This window comes from Trematomus bernacchii, unplaced genomic scaffold (assembly GCF_902827165.1).
Source record: "Trematomus bernacchii unplaced genomic scaffold, fTreBer1.1, whole genome shotgun sequence".
NCBI lineage: Eukaryota > Metazoa > Chordata > Actinopteri > Perciformes > Nototheniidae > Trematomus > Trematomus bernacchii.
The window spans coordinates 1567394-1587958 of record NW_022987588.1 but is presented as its reverse complement, the minus strand read 5'-3'; the positions used below and the strand labels follow the sequence as shown (position 1 = coordinate 1587958).

The following is a 20565-nucleotide window of genomic DNA, read 5'->3' as shown; positions in this document are numbered from 1 at the left end:
TGTCATCTGTGGAAGCCGTGGCGCTGTAAAAAGCACGACCAATCATCTGAGCCGGCCCGGCTAAAATAACTGGATGGCCTACCTGCCTGTCAACCTTCCATCTGTGCACAAACTTATCTCGTGCCCTCATTGGTCATGTGCGCGTTCGTGTGTGTTGGAGGAGGGGCTCTGTAAGGAAGTGGCAGATTTTATCCGGCTGTGTATTTTCAAATTCTAGCGATCTCGAGCTGGTTTCTTCCATTCTTACCTACCCTACCTTTAATCAGTTGGTCAATAATTAACCAATGGTACAGATGAGTCGACGGTCACAAATTCCTAGAGCTCAAGCAGACATCTTTAAATTGTATTGTCTGACCAACAGTACATTAAAGATATTACATTTCCAGTGTGTAAAAAAGCAAACCTTCCCATTTGGGAAGATGGAAACAGCCAATACAGGTTAATGAACTAAACGACTAAACCATTTTTAGAATTTATTAAGTACATTTTCTGTTGTTCAGCACTAGCGATAAACGCTCTGTTCAGCTGGTTCCAAAATACACAAATGAATTAAACTCTGTTGAATACTAATCTGTCATTAAGTCCTTTTTAAGATCCATTAATAATGAAACTTAACATTACATGTGTAGTTTTTTATCATTGAAATGTCATGTTTGAGTTTCAGTCCTTACCTAGAACTTTTATGTAACTTTGGTTACTGACGCTGAAAGCAAGGAAGATTTAAATTTGATTCATAGCTAAGAATCCTCAACCATAAGGGCAAAGGAGTTACAAGAGCAATGTCTCATTATTCCCACCTGCCGTACAGTCATCAGCAGACTAACACTCCCTAGGGCTGATGGAAAACAGACCAAATGCTGTCATCAGGAGCATGAATGGCACATTTTTCAATTGAAGCCCAGTCATTTCTGACATTTGATCCTCCCACCGTCATCACTCAGAGGCCTTTGCTTTGATTATCGGCAAGTGTCTCATGCCAAGTCTGCAAATTCATGTCTTATATGACCTGCGCATGCATGCCGTGTAACCAGACACTCTTTAAACAAAGCACCAGTGAGACAGAGGGCAGTGAAAGAGTAGACAGTGATTATTTCGGCCAACAGGGATCATTTATCAACCAGTCTTTAGAGTATGTGTTACTATGAATGGATAACTCCAAACAGGTCCAAACAAACACACAAAACAGTCCCAATTTGAACTGAAAGCACCTTGTTTCAGGGGCCACAGTGTGACATAAAGCATAGCCTCCCAGGACCCAGTGCCACAGGGACATTGACCCCTGAGTGTTTCCCACCCTGCCTTTGAACTTGTTTGCCTTAAATTCCCCACAACTGTGTAACATGGAGCTGTGACTGCTGGCTCAGAGTCTCCGGGGTTATAACAGTGCTCCTCTGTGTGTAGGGGCACAGGGGCCCCCTCAGTGCAGTCCAACACTGCACAGCTGGAATCCTTTAGTGACAGCTGGATGGCCAGAGGCGTTGCTGATAAAGCCAGATTTCTACCTGAGGAAAGGCCCACAACAAAAAACAGCACAATTTCTTCTGTGTTTTGCAACAGTCACTGATACCTGGGTGTGGCTGGCATTGCCTGAATAAGTTCCCACTGTATTATTGGCAAGGTTATGTGTTGGTTAAGTGAACATAATGACAACTACCTGAGAACATGCATGTTGTAACCAGTGCTTGGCTGACATCCAAGCCTTTCCTAGAACAATCATGAATGATAATTGAGAATATAGTGCAGAAAATTGTGAAGTCAGGCACTCATGAGGGTTTTTTTCCACCTGACACTGTCTGGTAGTGTGTTCACACCATAACTATAATGTAGGTTAATAGAGCAGGCTGCTGTAATCCTCTTGACATTATCAGCCAGTACAGTATGTAACATTAATGCAAAGCCTGGGCTCACCTGGACACCTTAGATAGATGACAGATTCAAAATGCTCAGTTCCTGATCATTAAAATGTCACTCAGAGGCATGAAGCATTACAGAGACTGCGGCGTCTGCACACATCCATACAACTAAGGTATATCTGCAAACACACTGGAGGACAACCAGGACAGTTACTGGCAGCACATGACATTTTTTACTAACAGTGGTAGTTATTTGCCTCCCTCGAAATCCACAGGATCACAAAACAACACGGCAAAGATACTCCCAGGACTTAACCCTAATCTCATCAAACAAGTTGAATCACTTCCCTTAAGAGCAACCAGGGTGAGGACTCTTTGCACGGTTCTTACCGCTTCTCTCCAAATGCGGGCTTGTCCACACGTATGTATTTCCCAGCCGAAAGGAGATATAACATCCACGTCCAGCGGTAGAGGCTGAAAAATGAAGCCTGGGTAAGTTTCTAGCAGCCGCTTGGACCGGAGAGGCTTTCTGCGGTCGCCATGGCGGACGACTGAGAGAGTGAGCCGGGGAAAGACGGGATTACATTGAAGCGAGTGGCAGATCCTCTGCCGGTGCCTTCCACTCAAACAATGAAGGAGGCGCAGCACCTCCACCTTATCAGCGGCAGCGACACACGGAGGAGCAGCGACATCTAGCGAGGTCTGCTGGAACAACAGTATTCAGATACTAAAAACTAGTGGTTTCTGGCCTTAATGTGAAGTTATAAGCAGTTTAAGATAGTGTTTAATTGAGAGCCGAAAGATTAGCTTACAACCACGATGTGTGCCGAGTAGGCCTATTTCAAATTAAACAAATCTGAGAATTATTGATGAATATTTTTTTATCCCCTCATCCATCAATAATAAAATGATTTATGGGATGAGGGGATACAAAAAAAGTCACAATGTTGTGAGACCCTCTCAACTGTTTCTAAAGTATATATTTAAAACTTGAAAAGTTATTAATAGGGGGATCATTATGACTTTTAAAAATTGCTCAATATGTTTAGGCTTGGCAAAAGTATTATCTTAATAAATATATTTAATAGCCACCTCTAAACATATGACTATGTGACTGACGAAACCATGCCTCTTAAATTGCCAGTTAAACACATTAACATTTAGCTTTCAGCTTTTCTTATAAATATGTAATCTTTTGTGTCTATCCTAGCATCAAAATGATGTGGGTTTGAACATTTGTCTACACTTTGTTATGACTGACACACCGCTGAATCAATAACGTTGTGATAATCTTTTGGTTTTACCTACTAAAGCTTTGTCCTTTGAACATTTCTTATTTTGTACTTCAGAAAGTTTCCAATGACCTATATAAGTTAGTATGCGAGTCAAGATGCTAAACATTCATAATGGCACATACTGTAAATACAGGAATGCAGAGTCTCTGGCTGATACATAAATGCATATTTATATTCCAAATACTGTCAAACAAGTACCTGCCTGTAACCTGCCCAAAAACTACTTTATTTCTTGTTTATATCATGTAAGGGGGAGTGTGTGTGTGTGTACTAACTTGTATGTGGCCTGTTTATTGTCAGTTTAGTAAGACAGGGTCAGCCATGCAACATTCACTGAAGGTGCCAGAGATGTTTTCCCTTTCTCTTTTGCAGCATACTACGTTTTAACTTAGCTTTAAATAAATGTTCCTACAATGTGGTTGATAGTAGAGCTGACATGAAGCCTGGCTTGCCTTCTATGATGCTTGTTGGTGGCCTATGATACCACCCAAGACCACTGGAGGGGGCTCTGGCTGACCATGACGCATAAATGACAGGCAGCAGGATCACAAACCCTGGCCTTTAAAAGTGGGAACACAGGATAACATTACAAGTGGTACATTCTGCAATAAAAGGCTGACTCTTGCTTTCCATGTTGCATAAAAACAGGACTGTGTAAATCTCTGCCACATAAACACCAGCTTGAGCTGCAGTCCTGTCACCAGGCAAATAAAGCCAGTGACATCAACATTGGTACAATTGTGCTGATTTAACAGCACCAAAGAAAAAACACCCCAACCACAGAAAGTATTCCATCTCTGTAAACCAAGAAGAGATCTGTAATCCTAATCAACTGAGTTATGTATATGTCATGGGAAAACTGATGGCTTAATTTGAGGTTTACACTTTGAATACCAGATCCCTTAAATACTAGAGGTTCTGTTTAGAATCTTTTGAATTGAGGGACAGACTGGGGGACAGTTTTAAAGAAGGGAGTGCATTGGTAAAGTGCCCTTTACTTGTTTTAGGTAATTATGCGTTACATTGAGATAATATTGCATCTCTCTGAGGTCGTTTTATTTGAGACACTTTATGCCTGGTCCATGGGTCTATGAGCCCCGGGCCTGAACCCATGTAGACCCATTCAATAACCAATGCAACGATACTAACAAGCCAACTAGCTCTCACTGCTGTGCAACCTCTGGCAACCCTTCTTGCCTCTGATTAATCAATTAACAGTCTATTGTCAATATTATATAATCATTAAGATGAACCTCCCATAAATGTTCAGTGCTTTGTATTCCCTGCTTCTCCTGTCCTTTTTCATGGACGACAGTGGCCTGGGGCTTTGGCTGGGATCAATGCCTTCACATTGCCCACTCCTCCATGTATGTGCATGCATGATAAAAGACAAGCAGTGTGATGCAAAGCTAAAACTGTTTTTTCCCCCCCTCCTCTCTATTTCATGTCTGCTACTCGCCCACCTTCTCATTGGCAGGAAGCAAAGTCTCCTACGCCTTGGTGTTGTGGGACTGAGGATGGAGAAATCACACGGAGTGTCTTGGCAGCTTCAGAAGCCCCCTGGAGGCACTGACTTGGAACTGAGGCAAAGATGAACATTTCAACAAAAGCGTGAAAACCAATGAGAACTGCAGCAAAATAGGAGAAAATAGCCAAGAGACAATGCTGTTTTGGATTAGTTATGTGAGGAATTACGATGTTATGCCATGTTGCTAGTGATCTCAGTTATGTAATATTAAATTAAATCACAATTCAACTTCACACTGATCACCATAGGGTGTGAGAATACACTGTACACATAGAATAATTACATTCTTAGATTACTATTAATGTATAGTATGATTTCCACTCAGATCACTGTACATTTATCTATTAACTTTACAGTTCATTAATTCCTATTTACATGTATAATCTACTCTAAATGTAGGCTTCTTTTTTGATTTACCACTGTGTACTCAAGGTTAAGAGGTTCAAATGGGGGCCCCCCCCAACCTGGTTAATCTGCCAGTGGCCCCCAGAGAAAACTATGCCTCTGGGCCATTATCAACCCACACTTTCTCCCACTCTATGTGCAATGTCTTTCTATACTGGAATACTACATGCCCACATATGTTATGTGTGGTAATATGATTAAATACATTAATTCATCTATATATTTAAGCACAGGATTAACAATAATAATGGACTTAAAAATGGAGCCCTGTAGCAGTTCAGGCAGGCAGGCGGTCGTTCTAAAGGCACATTGCCCATTTCAAGGCATCAAGACAGGTCAGCCTTGGGTCACCCCTGAGTGGAAGGTAATATGGATCACAATGGTCTTTTGGATTAAAGTGTTCAGAGAATTCTATAACACATCTCACAGATAGATACATACATACAAAACTTGCATATAATTCTCCAGTGTTTTTTTACATTTCCACACAATATGCTTCCCTGAGGATGTATTCCCCTCAAGAAGTGATGTGAGATGGAAATAAGAATCCTTTTCCTTCTATCTCTGCACTAGCAGTGGCTGAATCTCCTGCCCTCTCACAGTTTCCCAACAACTTTGAATACCAGGTCATTCGAGCCAGGGCTAGACTTTTACATTTCTCACACTCCCACTGTTCCAGTCAGTCAGGTCCCACACACACACATACACACACTAACTACAGCCTAATTGCCTGTGCTGCTAGGATCTTTTTTGACTGAATTAGGCTCACTCATTGCTTTGAAATCCATTCGTTGCTCATATTTTGTTACAATTCATTCTTTTATCAAATGTAGGAGGGAGGGAAGACTGTGTGTGTGTGTGTGTGTGTGTGTGTGTGTGTGTGTGTGTGTGTGTGGAGTCTGTGTGACAGGCTGTATATATTTAACAATTATAGACATTTATGTTTACATGTCGTTAAAGAAGGAATCTGAAATCAGCACCATTGTAATAATTATATTTTGCTTTCATCACATTTCACATTAGTTTTTAAAAGTGTTTGATTGAAGCATGCACTCTTTGCCTACAGAGTTCCCATGATGCCATTTTTCTCTTCACAGCTTGCACACAAAACGTTTATTGTATTGACTATTGAGTCTCACTAATATGTATCACTTACAAGACATTAAAAGGCTATGTAGTACAATTATTTTCCTGATTTCATAATAGCCTACTGTGTACATTCCCTCCCTAATTAAAGCAGGAGGTGGAGAGTTGCTACAGCTGATCAAGCAGAGGGAGGGAATCTGTTTTACAGAGAAAGACCATCCAAAGCTCGAGAATGAGGCTTCCTCCCCGCAGAGCTCCTGCTGAGTCCTCCACCTCCACAAGACAGGACACCCAGCAGGGGGGCTGCTCGAAATAATTCAATGTAGGAATTCTCTGCCTGCATGTATTCAGGTGCTGATAAAAAGACGTTGTCAGATTTGTATTCTTCATTTGGTAGGGTTACCAAAATGCCATCAGTACTGCAACACTGCCGCACCATGGTGCCACGTATTCCTTTACTCTTTGTTTTAACAGAGAGAAAAAACAGAGAAAGAAAATGGCAGTCTGGAAGTATTTAGTCTTCGTCCTGTGTGGAGGAACACACCAAATCCTTCAGCTGTACAAATCCATGCAATTAGAAATCCAATTTCTAATTTTAGAGGACTACATAATAGCGACAGATGGTAAAGATTTGGGTTCTAAAGTGTGTGAGAACAATTGCATAATGATTGTCAATAAGCGGCTGCGACAAAAACTAAAATATCAGAGAGATTCTGCATGAAACTGTTACTGTCTGCTGTCCCAAGGGTTGCTTGTAAAAATGTGTTTTTCTCTTTTGAACCGATCACGTTGGAAAAATGAGAAACTGGGAACACATCTTCTTAGAATTTCTGAAACAACTTCATGTAATTTGCATGGAGAATGGAATTTTTTTTGACCCCTTAGAACTGGGAGAACTCCCAACATTTCACAAAAAGCACAACATGTTTTCTTGCTTTGGTTTAGCGACTTAGTGCTCCCGGTCTTCGTCTTGGCTTGGCTTCTATCTAGTAATATGTTTACATAAAATCATAGATGGCTGTTCGGTGAGCTCAATTAAACTAAATTAAGCATAAATTACGCTTAACAAACTGACTGGTCACCAGAGCTGTACAACAGGTAAAAAAACAAACAAATAAATACTGTTTTTTTTGTGTTAGGACTGAAGGACAAAACACTTTTAAAATATGACTAAGTTTTCCATTAGAATGCATTATGAGTTCATTTTATGTTGTAGACTATGGTCATATATTTTGTTATTAAAATCAATTTTTGAAAAGTGTACTTAACTGAACAAAACCAAAGCAGCTGAGCGAAACAAGTAGCCTGTAGTCTCATAGAATAATCAAGTAATGTACCTGGTTACTTTCAACAACTGAGATTTTGGAGATATCTGTTCAAATGTCAAAATACTATATTTCACAATTTGGCGGTACTCACCCGTTTGCCTGATAATGGCAACATGGATTAAAACATACATATATATGTGTCAGGAGAGGAATAATCCTTGTTGTTCGTTCACAGATCACACACACAAACAAACACACACACACTCCTCGGTTACAGCTGCAAATTAGACTGTGAAATTGACAACTCGTGTGTTGCCATCTGGTTGCCATGACATCTAGTTATTAGGCCTTTTGATAGTCCTAGCTCGGCTTGTTTGTTCCATCTTCCCCCTCATGCACATCAACATTGTTTCCGATATAAAAAGGCACAAAACAGGGGGGGGGTTGGGAGAGTGTGGGCTGAAAGCAGCACGGCTCTCTTCAGCGGTGGTGACATCCAAGTAAGGTACGGCAAAAGCAATAAATAATGACTCAATGTTCACTCAGGAGTACATTCTTTAGTAATCCACAATCCTAGAAAAACAAAACACGATTACCATCAGGGCAAGGGGTATACCTTGAATGTGAAGTGTGCTGTTATGCCCCAAAGTAACTGAAAAATGTTCCCTCGAAATGTACAATTTCTCCCTCTTACATCTCACCCTATTGATTTCCACAATCCCTCTGCTGCACAGGTACAAAAGCATACTTTTCACACATTTCAGCCCCCGTCTGGACCGCATTGAGACTTTAATGCTCCAGTGATCAATGAGATGATTAAAGCAATTTAAAGGCTCCTTTGTTCAGTCTGTGCAATGGAATCTCCTTCATCCTCCAAACTGCTGGGCAGGCAGAGTGTTCCTCTCCTGCTCAGAATAACAACCCCATGAACTCACGTCCCCTGGATTAGAAGTGCACAGGGCAGACATGGCCTTTTCCTCGTATCCCACACAGACTCCCTAGGGACTGTGCTGCTGCAGTCTGGGAGAGAGGAGGGGTGGGGGTGGCAGTGGCATGACTCATGCAGCGTCCCCCCTTTCATCTTGACATTTGACATACTGAAGTAGAGGATCTCAGCTGGAACAAACACGCTGTGCTATGTCACAGCTGCAATGTCTGTGCCTCTGAGCCCCCGGCTGAGAGAGCCGAGGAACAGGTAACAATGAGTCAGCGCCATTTAATTCATACACCTACGCTCAGAGACTCAGGGGGTTGTTTTCAAGCTGATTTTATTTTCCAGTCTTTTTGCCCATGGGAATCCAACATCTCATAATGCTATCGTTCATTGAAAGCCAGTATTGGTTCAATTGCAAGGACTTGAGGGAAAAGGGAGCCAGAGTTTGCAATGTTATTTTTTAAAAGCTCAAGAAACAAAGCTGCAGCCCAACTATAAAGCTGAGTCCTGCAAAGAATTTGGTGATCCATTCTCATTAAATCCTTTTCACTGGACAACAAGGACATTAAAGTGGACAAGGACATTAAACCACAAAACACAAATGATGCTGCCGAAGAGTAAGGGATGCCAGAAGGAGGGTGGTTCCTAATTAAACCCACTGAGACCCTTCCCTATCAGGTGCTCAGTCCTGCCTCATCAGGGTAGATAAAGGGTGTTGACAAGCGTCTCACAGGAGATGCTATCATCCCCTCTATCTATGAACTGTCCATATACCCAACAGACCAAGGGATTCAAAAACAATCTCTACAATTAGTTGGCAGGCAAAACAAGGAGACACAAGAACCAAAAGCATGGAGAAGCTAGTTGTTTAAACCATCTCTTAAAACTCTTTAGTATATAAATTCAAATGTGGGTTCCTTACTTTCTCTCAAGGATTCAATTCAAAACCATGTTACCCAAAACTAAAGGATAAAAGGCGGTGTTCAATCTTAATCTGCATTCATCAAATTAGGGGACCTTAATAGGAATTTCAGCTGTCGTAGTTTCAGAAATAAAGACGTCACTAATAATAAGTCTCAAATAACTGAATTCAACAACAGTTGCATGTAAAGATCTCTAACCTTAAGCTCTAAAGCTAAATGGATTCTCTATTGAAAACAACTGGGGTAGACTCATTTGAACAAAGATGCCAGTTGTTTTGTTGCAAAGTCCCTTGAGCTTTTGTCTAAGTAGAGCGTTCAAAGCCTGATGGGAGCTGTAGTTGCTGAATAATAACAGTTTTTATTGTATCTTTAGTAGAAGCTTTCGACAGGGTATTACCCATTGCCTGAGATGCCAGAATAAAAGAGATCCAAACTAATAAAAGCACAGGTATCTTCCATTACTCTGGAGAGCACAAAGTGTGTCCTGATTGTCCTTCTCTAACTCACAAGGAGAAACAACCAAGAGCCATCTTCAGTGACTCAAGTATTGACATATTCAAATCGAGCCACATTAAGGGAGTTTGTTGCAGTTGATAAAGAAGATAGGATGTGAGAGAGCCACCTTGGTATGTCCTTAGCTTTCACATGAAACAAATTGAATCTCTTCTGATCATGTTCGACCAACAATTCAAACAGAGGCATAGTCTCATTTGTTACAAACTGTAATTAATACAAATAATGTTAGATTCAGCGGGACTTACAATTTTCAGGGATATCTTAATTCCCGTGTCCATCGTGAATGACGTCCATTTATTTATCCGCTTGGAATCACAGTAAAAATGACTCTTGAGAACTTGGCTATAAATATGGTGTTTTAAGTCGTCTTCAGTGCTGTAGCGATTTAGTTAAAGTGGTCGGCATATTTTTCAATTCAATAGGCTAGATTAAGATGTGGCTAAAGTTGTAGCTAACACCTGACTTGTCCACCACACGGCAACACGAGTACTTCCTGTTTACATCTGCAAATTAGCCATTTATGGGAAGTGTAGTTCCAAAACGCAGGGCATAAAGTTCCCCCAAATCAATACAAGACTTGCATATTCAATGCTTTAAGTTTTTACATCGCATTTCAATGGCTGAATATAAAAGTGACCAGTAAAAAATAAGAAAGAGTAGGCCTACAGAAGAAAATAAGCGTTTTGGTTACGATTGAATCCCAGAGGACAAGAAAGAAACCCATGTTGTTGGAGCATGTCAGTGGATTCACTTCAAAGTGAAGTCTCAGTCGAGTGTTGAACGCACTTTTATTGTTTAGGTGTCAAATGTAACAGTGTCACCATTCAGAGAGGGAATGAAGAGTAAATGGTCACATAAAAAAATATAAAATCAACAATGAAAATGGTCACACGGGGAAAGTCTGGTTCCCGTGGCAGTACAGTACAGATGTACATTTGAGACAGTGTCCAGATTCAGTTTGTACACATTTGTTTTGCACATTTCCACAGTCTATATTTATCTCAAACTAGAGTCCTTTTTTTGTTTACTAGCCATGCATACAGTTGACAATTCCACATGTGTTGAGTCAGTGTCTTCACAGGAGCTGGCACTTTCAATACAAAATATTTACACTACCATTTATTATTCCTATTATCTTCTCATTCATCCTTACTATGGATTTGAACACTGAGCACATACAGAAGGATCAGGATGGTAAAAACTCTTGGGCACCCCATTTCATATTGAGCGGAGAAGTAAAAGAAAATGTAAAGTATGACAAATGTTGGCATCTTCACATTAAATGTCATCCATTCCTGAAAGAGTTTAGAGATATCTATTCAAACACTGAAAACATCAACTCTTAGTCCCATCAGGATGAAGCTGATAGTTGTATTTCTACTCAGTAATGTGCTGTCAGTCTCCCAGAGAGAAAAATAAAACATCACACGATATGTGAAAGACTCTGCTATTGTTTGCTATTGTATCTCAAAGTGAGAACATAGGAAAGAGATGACTGCACCAATGTTTTAAAGAAAAATGCTGATTCCACCATTTTCTCTCCATTCCTTTTTTAATAACAAAAAAAAAGAAAAGAAAATGGTTCAGCCCTGTGATGAGTAGAAAAACCTCTGAAAACCTACTGCACAAAATAAGCTGGGAGAAAATGTGTGCATACTGTAAATCAAATACTCCTTAATATTTAAAACAATGGGATCCAAGAAATATGATTTTGGATTTGTGTACAGTAGATACCTTCAGATCAAGGTAACAAAAAATGTATTTTCCGTGATACAAATACAACCAGGAGAAGATATTGTAACTCATTTTGACAGATTGTAAAACAACACAAGAGTAAAGATCCTGATTTGTGACTGTTTGCTGATGATTTCTCCCTACAACTTGAAAGGATAAAAACAAATCCAAACAACAGAGAGAGTAACATAAGGCGAGGGCACGTTCCGTTTTTGTCATTTGACAATTTCTCTTTCTGCAAATTCCTGGAGTTCCTCGTTCAAAATGTATTCATTACTCACATGTTGTCATACATAATCATGTCACTGCCGATGTTATGCTCAGTGGAGTTAAAATCCATCGCGTTCAACAGTGAATTTTCCTTTATTTTAATTGGCATGTGTATGTGTGTCTTAGTGTGTGTCTCTGCTGCGGGGAAGGTAGCTTTCTCTAAGTAGACATTTTGCTTGGGTGGTTCCTGACGGGCCCCCGGGGCTATTGTATATTGCAAGAGGAGCAGCAGGGGTCGTCCTTGTCTGGCTGGGCGGCGTAGTCCATCTGCCGAACGATCTCCGCGAACAGTTCGTCTACCATGGTTTTGCTCTTGGCCGAGGTCTCCATGAACGGGCAGCCCCACTCCTCGGCCAGGGCCTGACCTTCGCTGGACGATACCTCCCTCTCACTCTCCAGGTCTACCTTGTTCCCCACCAGAATCACAGGAACCTTCTCGTACCTGAGGACAGATGAGGACACACACATGAGAAGATGTATAGATATATCCGCCATCAGTCTGTCTATTATCTATCACTCTTTATTACAGAAAGCATTTTATGGGCCATTGCAAGAGTACATTGTTGTGAACATGGAGTTAAAACTACCTTGTGCCTCAGAAATGGCTGATTTGTATTCATTTATCATTTAAAACTGACTGTTTCATCCAAGAAATCCAGATGTTTTCCCTGACAGTCTGTAAACTCCCACCCTATCTTATAACACCATCTAAAGCTGGGCCCAGTAGAAAACAGGAAATGGGCGGTAGAGCTCTGAAGTGGCCATAGTCCTTTGAGCTCTGAACTCTTGGACTCGTGCAGAACAACATGTCACTGGTCTACTTAGCAGACAGCCGGTAGAGACGGACGGTTACATTAAATAGGTAACAGCACTATAATTATTAGAAGAAACGTCTCTGACGCAGTGTCACCAATTTAATCACTACATCAGTTTTGATAAGGGGAAACATGGCGGGCCACTGAGACGGTTTACACATCAGAGGAGATAACAAAGATCAAAAACATTGGAGAGATATCAGATCATGCATATCCACATCCTTTGATAAACAACAGGTTGTTATTTCTTTCATCCTTATCAGTGTGTGAGGCTGGCAAAGGACAGATTTATATCCGTCCGACACATCGTTTGAAATAGGTTTAAATGTGTCTGTTCGCAACACTGAACAACATGGCTGAATCTAAGAGTCATGCACCCAAACACCCATCAACAGGGTTTTCAAATCCTGCCCCTCGCTCTATTAAATATATATGCTTCTAAATTATTTATAGAAAGAAAAACAACCTCCTACTTCAATTACTATGGTAACAGGTATACAAGGACTTAACCAATGAAGGTGAGATGGGCAGACTGCAGAAGAACTGTGTTTTTTTCCGAAGTGGAGCAGCCTGAGTAACTCAGAGGCCAGGGGCTGCAGGTTTCACCGTTAAATAAGCTTAAACCTTCCGAGAACAGGGAGCCGACTTTGATCTTCTCATGAATACTTCATCCAGAGTGAACTTTAATCTCGACTATCCCGTTCTGTTCCCAGGGTCGGCTTTGCAGCGCAGAGGAACTACCAGGATTTAGGAGATGATCTTAGAGGTCTGTCGGTGCGTAACCAAGTGTGTGATAGTGTTCTACGAGGCAACTTGAATGAGAAGCTACATCTTACTGTAGTCTCTCAACTTTTACATGCGGTGGATTGCACAGGTCTCATTCATTGCATTCCTGGTGTCAATTAAATACAAGCCAAGGCCATTATTTTCCTGAGAACTATTTCGGACCACATGTCGTTGGTGGTAGGCAGCTCTTGCATTGAAGCTAAAATATATTTTCCCACCTTCATTGAAAAAACCTAAACATAGTTGTGGGTGAGGAGATTGAAAGGCAAACATTTGATTTGATAGCTGCACTTTTTAAGGAGGAGCCATGGGGGCTCAGCGTTTATTCGAGGTAATAGTGCCGTTTCTGTTCTGCCCCCGGATGTGGTTTTAGCTCGAACCTCCTGCTGTAAATCCCTCAGGGAGTCCTATGGAAAGCAAACTATCTTATATTATCTACCATTACATTCTGTTTCATACCCGCTCTCACTTTCCTGGCGGAGTTGTGACTCGCTTCTGAAAAAAACGTTTCAGGTTGCTTATTGCCTGAGCTTTCAGTATAGAGTCATGCTGGATTCATATAACAGCAGGGCTGCAACTCAAGTAATATAATAGTTAGTAAATAGTATCAGTAAAACTAAAACTAGTTGCCAATACATCCTCTGTCAATACATTGATTTATTTGTTTATCGTTCCAGCTATATTTAATGGTGATTAACCCGAGTGTGCTGAAGGTTTCATTTTATTTTTAACCATAATGAAGGACTTGACTTGGTCAGGCATATGCAAGTTATGCAGCTCATTTAGTACCGCACTGAGACATCTGGTACCAAAGGAGAGGGTCTATATTTAGTCATAATAGCAGAGGAGGAAACCGGCAGTCTCATGAGGTGTGAGACGGTGGCTGCCACGGATACCGATGCTCCCAGGGCCGCTACATGAAGGGTGTCAACCACACTTTGACCCAACAGTGGCTGATGCAAGAAGGCAACGCATGTCCGTAACAGAGAACAAACACAGAGCGGTTTAGACACGGGCCTCAAAAGACAAATGAATAACTGCTTGTGTTTGTGCTGCGACACAAACAGCCCAACAACATGTCATGCTTTAGCCTGCAGCTTTTGAGCTTGACGATGCCCCGCATTGGAGCTGTCTGACTTCAGACACCCTTTCGAGCTCGCCCAGACACACCTTATCTATAATGCATGATGCATCAACTCACATAGGCTTTGCTGACGGACGATGGAACCCAGCGGGCAAAGCGTCTCTAGATCTGGCCAACAATGTCAGGATGAAGGAGGAAACAGGCTGCGTGCTGGGCCTTCTCCCAACGGCCCTTTTGTGAAAGGGTCTTCAGTTAAGTCAGTGGAGAGGCATCGGCTGAGTCATAGAGCAGCATTACACTCCTCTCTTCTGGCGCAGTTTCAGGGCCAATAAAGATTTCATCAGGAATAGATATTTGGAAAGTCTTTGGTAAACACGCCATGGCAAGCACATACATTTTTCATGATATTTTCAGCTTATCCAAAGAACGAAAGATTAAAAGAGAAAAAAAGGAGACAATGTCAGGGACTTAAAGTCCCTCAGACTTTCTCAAGGTTGTACAAACCAATTCTCTGCTTCCCTTTTACTCCAAAAACCAAGAGCCACTCAAATGTTTTCAGATCGCTTTCCAGTAGTGGTAAGAAAGGAGAGTAATATGCTTTGAATACTTCAGTAGTTCATTCATTGATCTGAAAATTAAACATTATTGATGTTGGACATCATGTAAAGGTTAATGTGCACACTTTGCATAGATTAGGACACGTAAAACTAAAGAGCATATGAGCTGACTGACTTTCAGGGATTTTCAGAAGGATTTCTTAAACATTCATTCATGATTTGACTTTACAAAAAATAAATATATAAACCACTTGTGCCTAGAGGGATGATTGCCGGGCTGTTTTCATAATTGCTTGTTTTTTTCTATGTGATTATCCATTGGAACAGCTTAAAAGTCAATTTCAGTTTTTAATGGGCTTCTATAAGAAGAGCTCAGTGGCATTTTGTTACTAACTAGCACACACTGTGTGAGTGCAGTGCACAGTTTGACATCAGCCTTTGAGAGAAGCTCTGTGATACAGAACTGGACTACTGGGATATATATTCAGTTTTTAGCATCAATGAGAGTCTTGTACAAGATAATATGAATAATTGTTTGAGCTGCCTTAGTCAATTAGTCTTGTATTGGTAATTGTGTACCCTCTTTTCATGTTGAATGACCTATTTCCAAGAAATGAATGAGCAGATACAGTAAACAGCAAATTCCAAGTTCTTTGTGGAGAAACTCCGCTTTACAGATCTCTGCATTAAATCAACTATTTGATACATTACTTGATATATTACTAGCACATATATATGTGAATAGCAATTGAAGATTGCTATTCAATGGGTCACATGAATAGCTTTGTATGTTTGAAGACGCAGTTAATACAGCATTCAACAATTTAGCTTGACAAAATCGTAATAAAAGTCATTAGAGGAAGTGTAGGATTTTGGGGTACACTGTGTTCTAGTTCATGCTAGCATGGCAAAATGCTGACAACGACAGTGCTGACATGGTGATATTTAGGCTGGCCTAGCTAGCAACTCATTTTCACTCAACTTAAAGTACAGCTGAGAAAGATGGCAATGCTTTTCCTCTGAGCACAATGAGCACACAATCTTAGCACAATCCATCCAATAGTTGTTGAGATTTTCTGTCTGGACTTTCCAATCCTAAAGCCATGCCACTAAAAATGTCACTAGTGTTTTGTGTTAGTTAATGTGGGATTCTATCCCTGTACTGTATATCATTTGCTCTTACTAGTGATAGAAGATAGATTTGAAACAACTTGTTGGATATAAAAGAAACACCTTTGTGTCCTGCCTTAAACGCAGACTTTTGAAATCAATGTCAACTTTGAAGTAATCATCAATTAACTTAATCTCAGTTATTTTGCCCAGTTCTCTCAACAGAAACAGAATAAAGGGGATATCTCTGGGAGACTGATGCTTCTCCAATTATTGATCTTGATCCTTTCAACCAGTTGGCACATGAACAAGTTTGCAAGCCTTAGTAGAATGCTGACTTTACAGAAGCAGAGGTTTATAACAGTAACCTATGTCACAATCCTCTGACCATGTCACTGCTTTTTAACTGCTCTGTTAAGTCCCCATATATCCCTGGTGTATAGTTAACTGCAGCTGAAGTGAGGAGTGATGAGGTCCCCAGTGGATACAGGCCAGTCTCGGTGTAATCATGTGCACCCTTGGCCTCTGTGCTAAAGCCACTAACAGCACAAACTGATAGATGCTGACAGGGTTCAGAGTGAGAGCGACGCACAGCCGTGCCTCTGACCTGAGAGAATGCCAAAACTGTTGTGACGGGTCACCAGTGTTATGTCAGCAATGGAGGCAAACAGGCGTGAGAAGCTATGACAACAGTGTAATGTGCAGCAAAAGAATGACTGCGGAGGTTAACATAACAAATGCAATAGTTAAAGGAAATCAGAGAAAACTGTCACAAGCTGTGGTCCAAGTTCTACTGGTTCAATTTAAACCATCTCATACACAATGTTGAAGAAAAATGATAGTTCTCAACCGACAAATATATTCATCATTATTGATTCATGTAGTAATATACTTATATAATATATTGATTTATCAATTGTTTGGTCATACATTTGTGAAAAATGCCACAAATCACAAACTTCCCAGAGCCCAGATGACATCTTTAAAAGTCTTGTTTTGTCGAAAATGTGTTCAAATTACGATGAAACAAGACAGAGAAGCAGCTAATTCTCCCACCTGAGGAGCTAGAACTGGAAAATGTGTTATTTAACCTTTAATTTTTTTTGTAGATCAACTTACAATGGAACAATCTGGCTATATTCCACCCTTTAACCTCTTTTCTCTCATTGGTCTGTGATATTTTGAACAGTGGGGCTTTTTCGATGTGTCCGTTCTGTCTGATGTCTTAGCCCGTATTGTCCTCTATTGCATTTACAGATTGCCTAAATATCCCACAATCCCCTTCAACAAACCCAAGAACATGCCTGGACTTGTTGCATTTCAGCCTTAGGTTTTAAGATTGCAATTAACGATAAGGTCTTTTTTTCAGTAAGGAAAGAAAGCATGCTATTAACCTTCAAATGTAACTTCTGAAATACATTAATGTTGGCTTACACAGTCAGTCATACAACTGTGGTGTTAAAATGCAGTGCAAATAACAAAGTGATGATTACAACACACCAATGCTACTACTAAAATAAACTATTACAGTACTATTCCAATTTTCAGACAAGAAAATAATTCACGTCAACTAAAAAAGGAGACAGTATTTGTAGACATACTGAATGTGTTGTGTTTACTATTGTGTGTTTGCATTCTATCAGGAGCAGAAGACATGCTGTCAACAGAAGCTTCTAAGAAAATACATCTTCTGTGTGTAGTTTTGAAACGGCTGAAGCTTTACTGATCTTAAACAAAATATTTGACTGAAATGTGTTTCTTGGCTGATGTTTTTAAACCTCAAGTATAGCACATAGCTTTGATGTATTCTTTATAACAAATAAAGAAGTATGTGAATAATCAAAGGAAATACTTTCATTCAGAAGACAATTAAAGGAGAACTGCACAAAGGGCATTGAATTACGGACCTGACATTTCTATATCCTCTATTTCCAGCACATCTAAAGTGTTCATTGTCTACACGAAGCATAGGATTCAGAATCAAACTATGAGCAGCATGTGAGTTGTGATGTTTTTGTTACAGGAAATAAATTCCTCAGCACCAGACTCAGTGTTAAATATGAAATCACATAACAGCCTGGCAGCATCTGCTGTGTGAGCGCACACATTTACATATAAAGAAGACACACATTGACACATTGACACAGACACACTCACACACACACAATACCTATCCTCATTCTCAACTCATATGGGGGAAACATGTTGACCTCATTCTTTCAACCAGAGCCAGAGATTTATAAGGTGCACTTAAAAATCTACCTTGATCCAATTATGTGATAAGGACTATAAGAAACTAACAAAAATAATGTTTGATGATTACCTTACAGAAAATAAACAATAAAACCGAGTTACAATACAACTCTTAAGCCTGGACTGGCTGCACTGTCCTTACGCTGAGTCTTATCTTAAGTAATGAGCTGTATCAGTTAACAGTGAGCTTTAAGCTGCACTGCTTTAAATATTATTTGTCTTAAGAACATCTTCTAATGGAACTGGACTCCCTAGATTGACTGCAACACATCTGCTGACACATACAATGACTGATGAACCCACGCAGTCACAGCCCACTGGTGCTGCCACCAGTGATTTAACCCGCAGCATCCATGACAAGGTCTATCAAGGCTCTCACTGGGTTATTTAACATCATGCCATATTTCCAGGTGAATGTACAGTAAACAGCACATCACATCTTCAAATTGCATTGGCCCAGAGGTTTAAAACACCAATAACACGACAGAGCAACCACACAGCCTCAACTAACCTATTCTGTGTATCAATCAGCAGCTGACCTCATATCTGGATCATCTGTGTAACAGCGCTCAGACATTAGATGATTTCATGCTTTCCATTGTGCCGCTCTTCCTAAATAGCTTGTGCGGCTTGTTAATTAAAATCATGGCTCCTTATTCTCCGTACAACCCCTACAGAATATCAAGCCATGCTTTCTTGAAGCTCTCTGCACTGAATCGTGGGCCTGGTGTTTCACAGGGGTTGCAGCATCTTGCTCAGTGGGTAGAAGCTTCACAGACGGCGTCTAGCGTGTTATGACTGGAGGACTGGCTGGACTTCAGAGTGCTGATGGACAGAGTGGATCAGTATTGGTGTCCTGCTAGTTACTGTCAGATCAACTGTCGAGAAACATTGCAAAGTCTGAAGAAACACTGAGAGTTGAGGGTTCTCTTAAAGATCACATGCTATTACTTTTAAAGCTGTAGTGCAATTTGCCTTTCTACAAGCACTGTGGGTGGTTCACCAAAACAAATCAGGCATGTTGTGTTGCTCTGTAGTCTGCCCTGAAGATACACAGCATCTTCATTCAAGCAGTTCTCAGACCAGGCCTAGGCCCACCCTTAACTGCAGGGACTGATCGGCCAGCCCTGTGTGTGAAGATGAAGAATAACATACAATATACACACTGAACAATCTGGACATTATTATTACTTCACCAACCTTTTCACTCTTATGATCTGATCCCTCATCGGCTTTATGTCCTGGAAGCTTTGCTGGTTGACGAGGCTGTAGACCAGAATGAATCCTTGACCGTTTTTGATGTAAAGGTCCCGCATGGAGGCGAACTGCTCGGTACCAGCGGTGTCAAGGATCTCCAGCACCGAGGGTGACGAGTCCACCTCGATCTCCTTGCGGTAAAAATCCTCTATAGTGGGGTCGTACTTCTCTATGAACGTCCCGGTAACAAACTGCACAGTGAGGGCGGATTTCCCGACCCCACCGCTGCCCAGGACCACCACTTTATACTCGCGCATCGTGGATTAAATCAAGTCGTAAGGTATCAAATCTCCGCGCGTCATTGACGTGAACTCAAAATGTTCCCGCACGAATCACAGTCACCATTCGCGTCCCATTTTGAACGGGTTGTCAATAATACAGTCTTGCTCGCCGCTGCTCAGCTATGGCAGAGCACAAAGACTCGCTGCCCCAAGATGGATTTCATTGTAGAAATTCCCCCATGCAGGCCAGACACTGACAGCTACCCGGGCGTCCGAGAACTGCAATTGTCCGAAAATGTGCACAGGGAGGAAGAAAATATTGCCCGCTGATAAGAAGCGTGCTGGTTTTCATCTGCTCAGCTCTCTGTGGATCAGAAAAAAACAAAGTTGCTCCATCGAGGACACTGGTAAAACGCTGGCTTAAGCCCCGAAGTGTGAACTGCAGGCGCAATGTTTCAAGCCGGAGGCCACGTCAGGAACACAGCTCCAACTAAAACTGTTCACACAATTAATTAAAGAACTTGCGTCTCTTTGTTTTCTTTTTCACCATCTCTGGTATGTCTCCGCGTCTCCCTCGCTCTCCGGTGCAATCCCAGCCGCCATACTCTCGGGTGGAGACCCACGGCCGCTGCGTAACCAGCTGGTCCCCACTCGGCTCCCGTACCGAGGC

The 20565-nt window shown here is 41.1% G+C and overlaps 2 protein-coding genes across 3 annotated transcripts in view; both read right to left on the bottom strand.

Annotated features, from left to right (window-relative positions):
- LOC117481124 (FERM, ARHGEF and pleckstrin domain-containing protein 1) overlaps positions 1 to 10287 on the bottom strand; it is a 58333-nt gene extending 48046 nt beyond the window's left edge. Inside the window, exon 1 of one of the 2 annotated variants that reach the window (XM_034128671.1) lies at positions 10054 to 10287. The gene's annotated coding sequence lies outside the window, so the exon portion shown is untranslated. Of the gene's footprint in view, positions 1 to 2243; positions 2460 to 10053 lie in introns of those variants that run through there. The other variant, XM_034128670.1, reaches the window with a different exon arrangement.
- A 292-nt stretch (positions 10288 to 10579) lies between these two features.
- Positions 10580 to 20537, bottom strand: LOC117481123 (ras-related protein Rap-2a). The gene is made up of 2 exons (XM_034128669.1): positions 19618 to 20537; positions 10580 to 12254 (listed from the first exon to the last, which is right to left on the bottom strand). Exons 1-2 carry the CDS (start codon positions 19929 to 19931, stop codon positions 12017 to 12019), a joined length of 552 nt encoding a protein of 183 aa, XP_033984560.1. The 5' UTR covers positions 19932 to 20537; the 3' UTR covers positions 10580 to 12016.
- Positions 20538 to 20565: the final 28 nt, after the last annotated feature.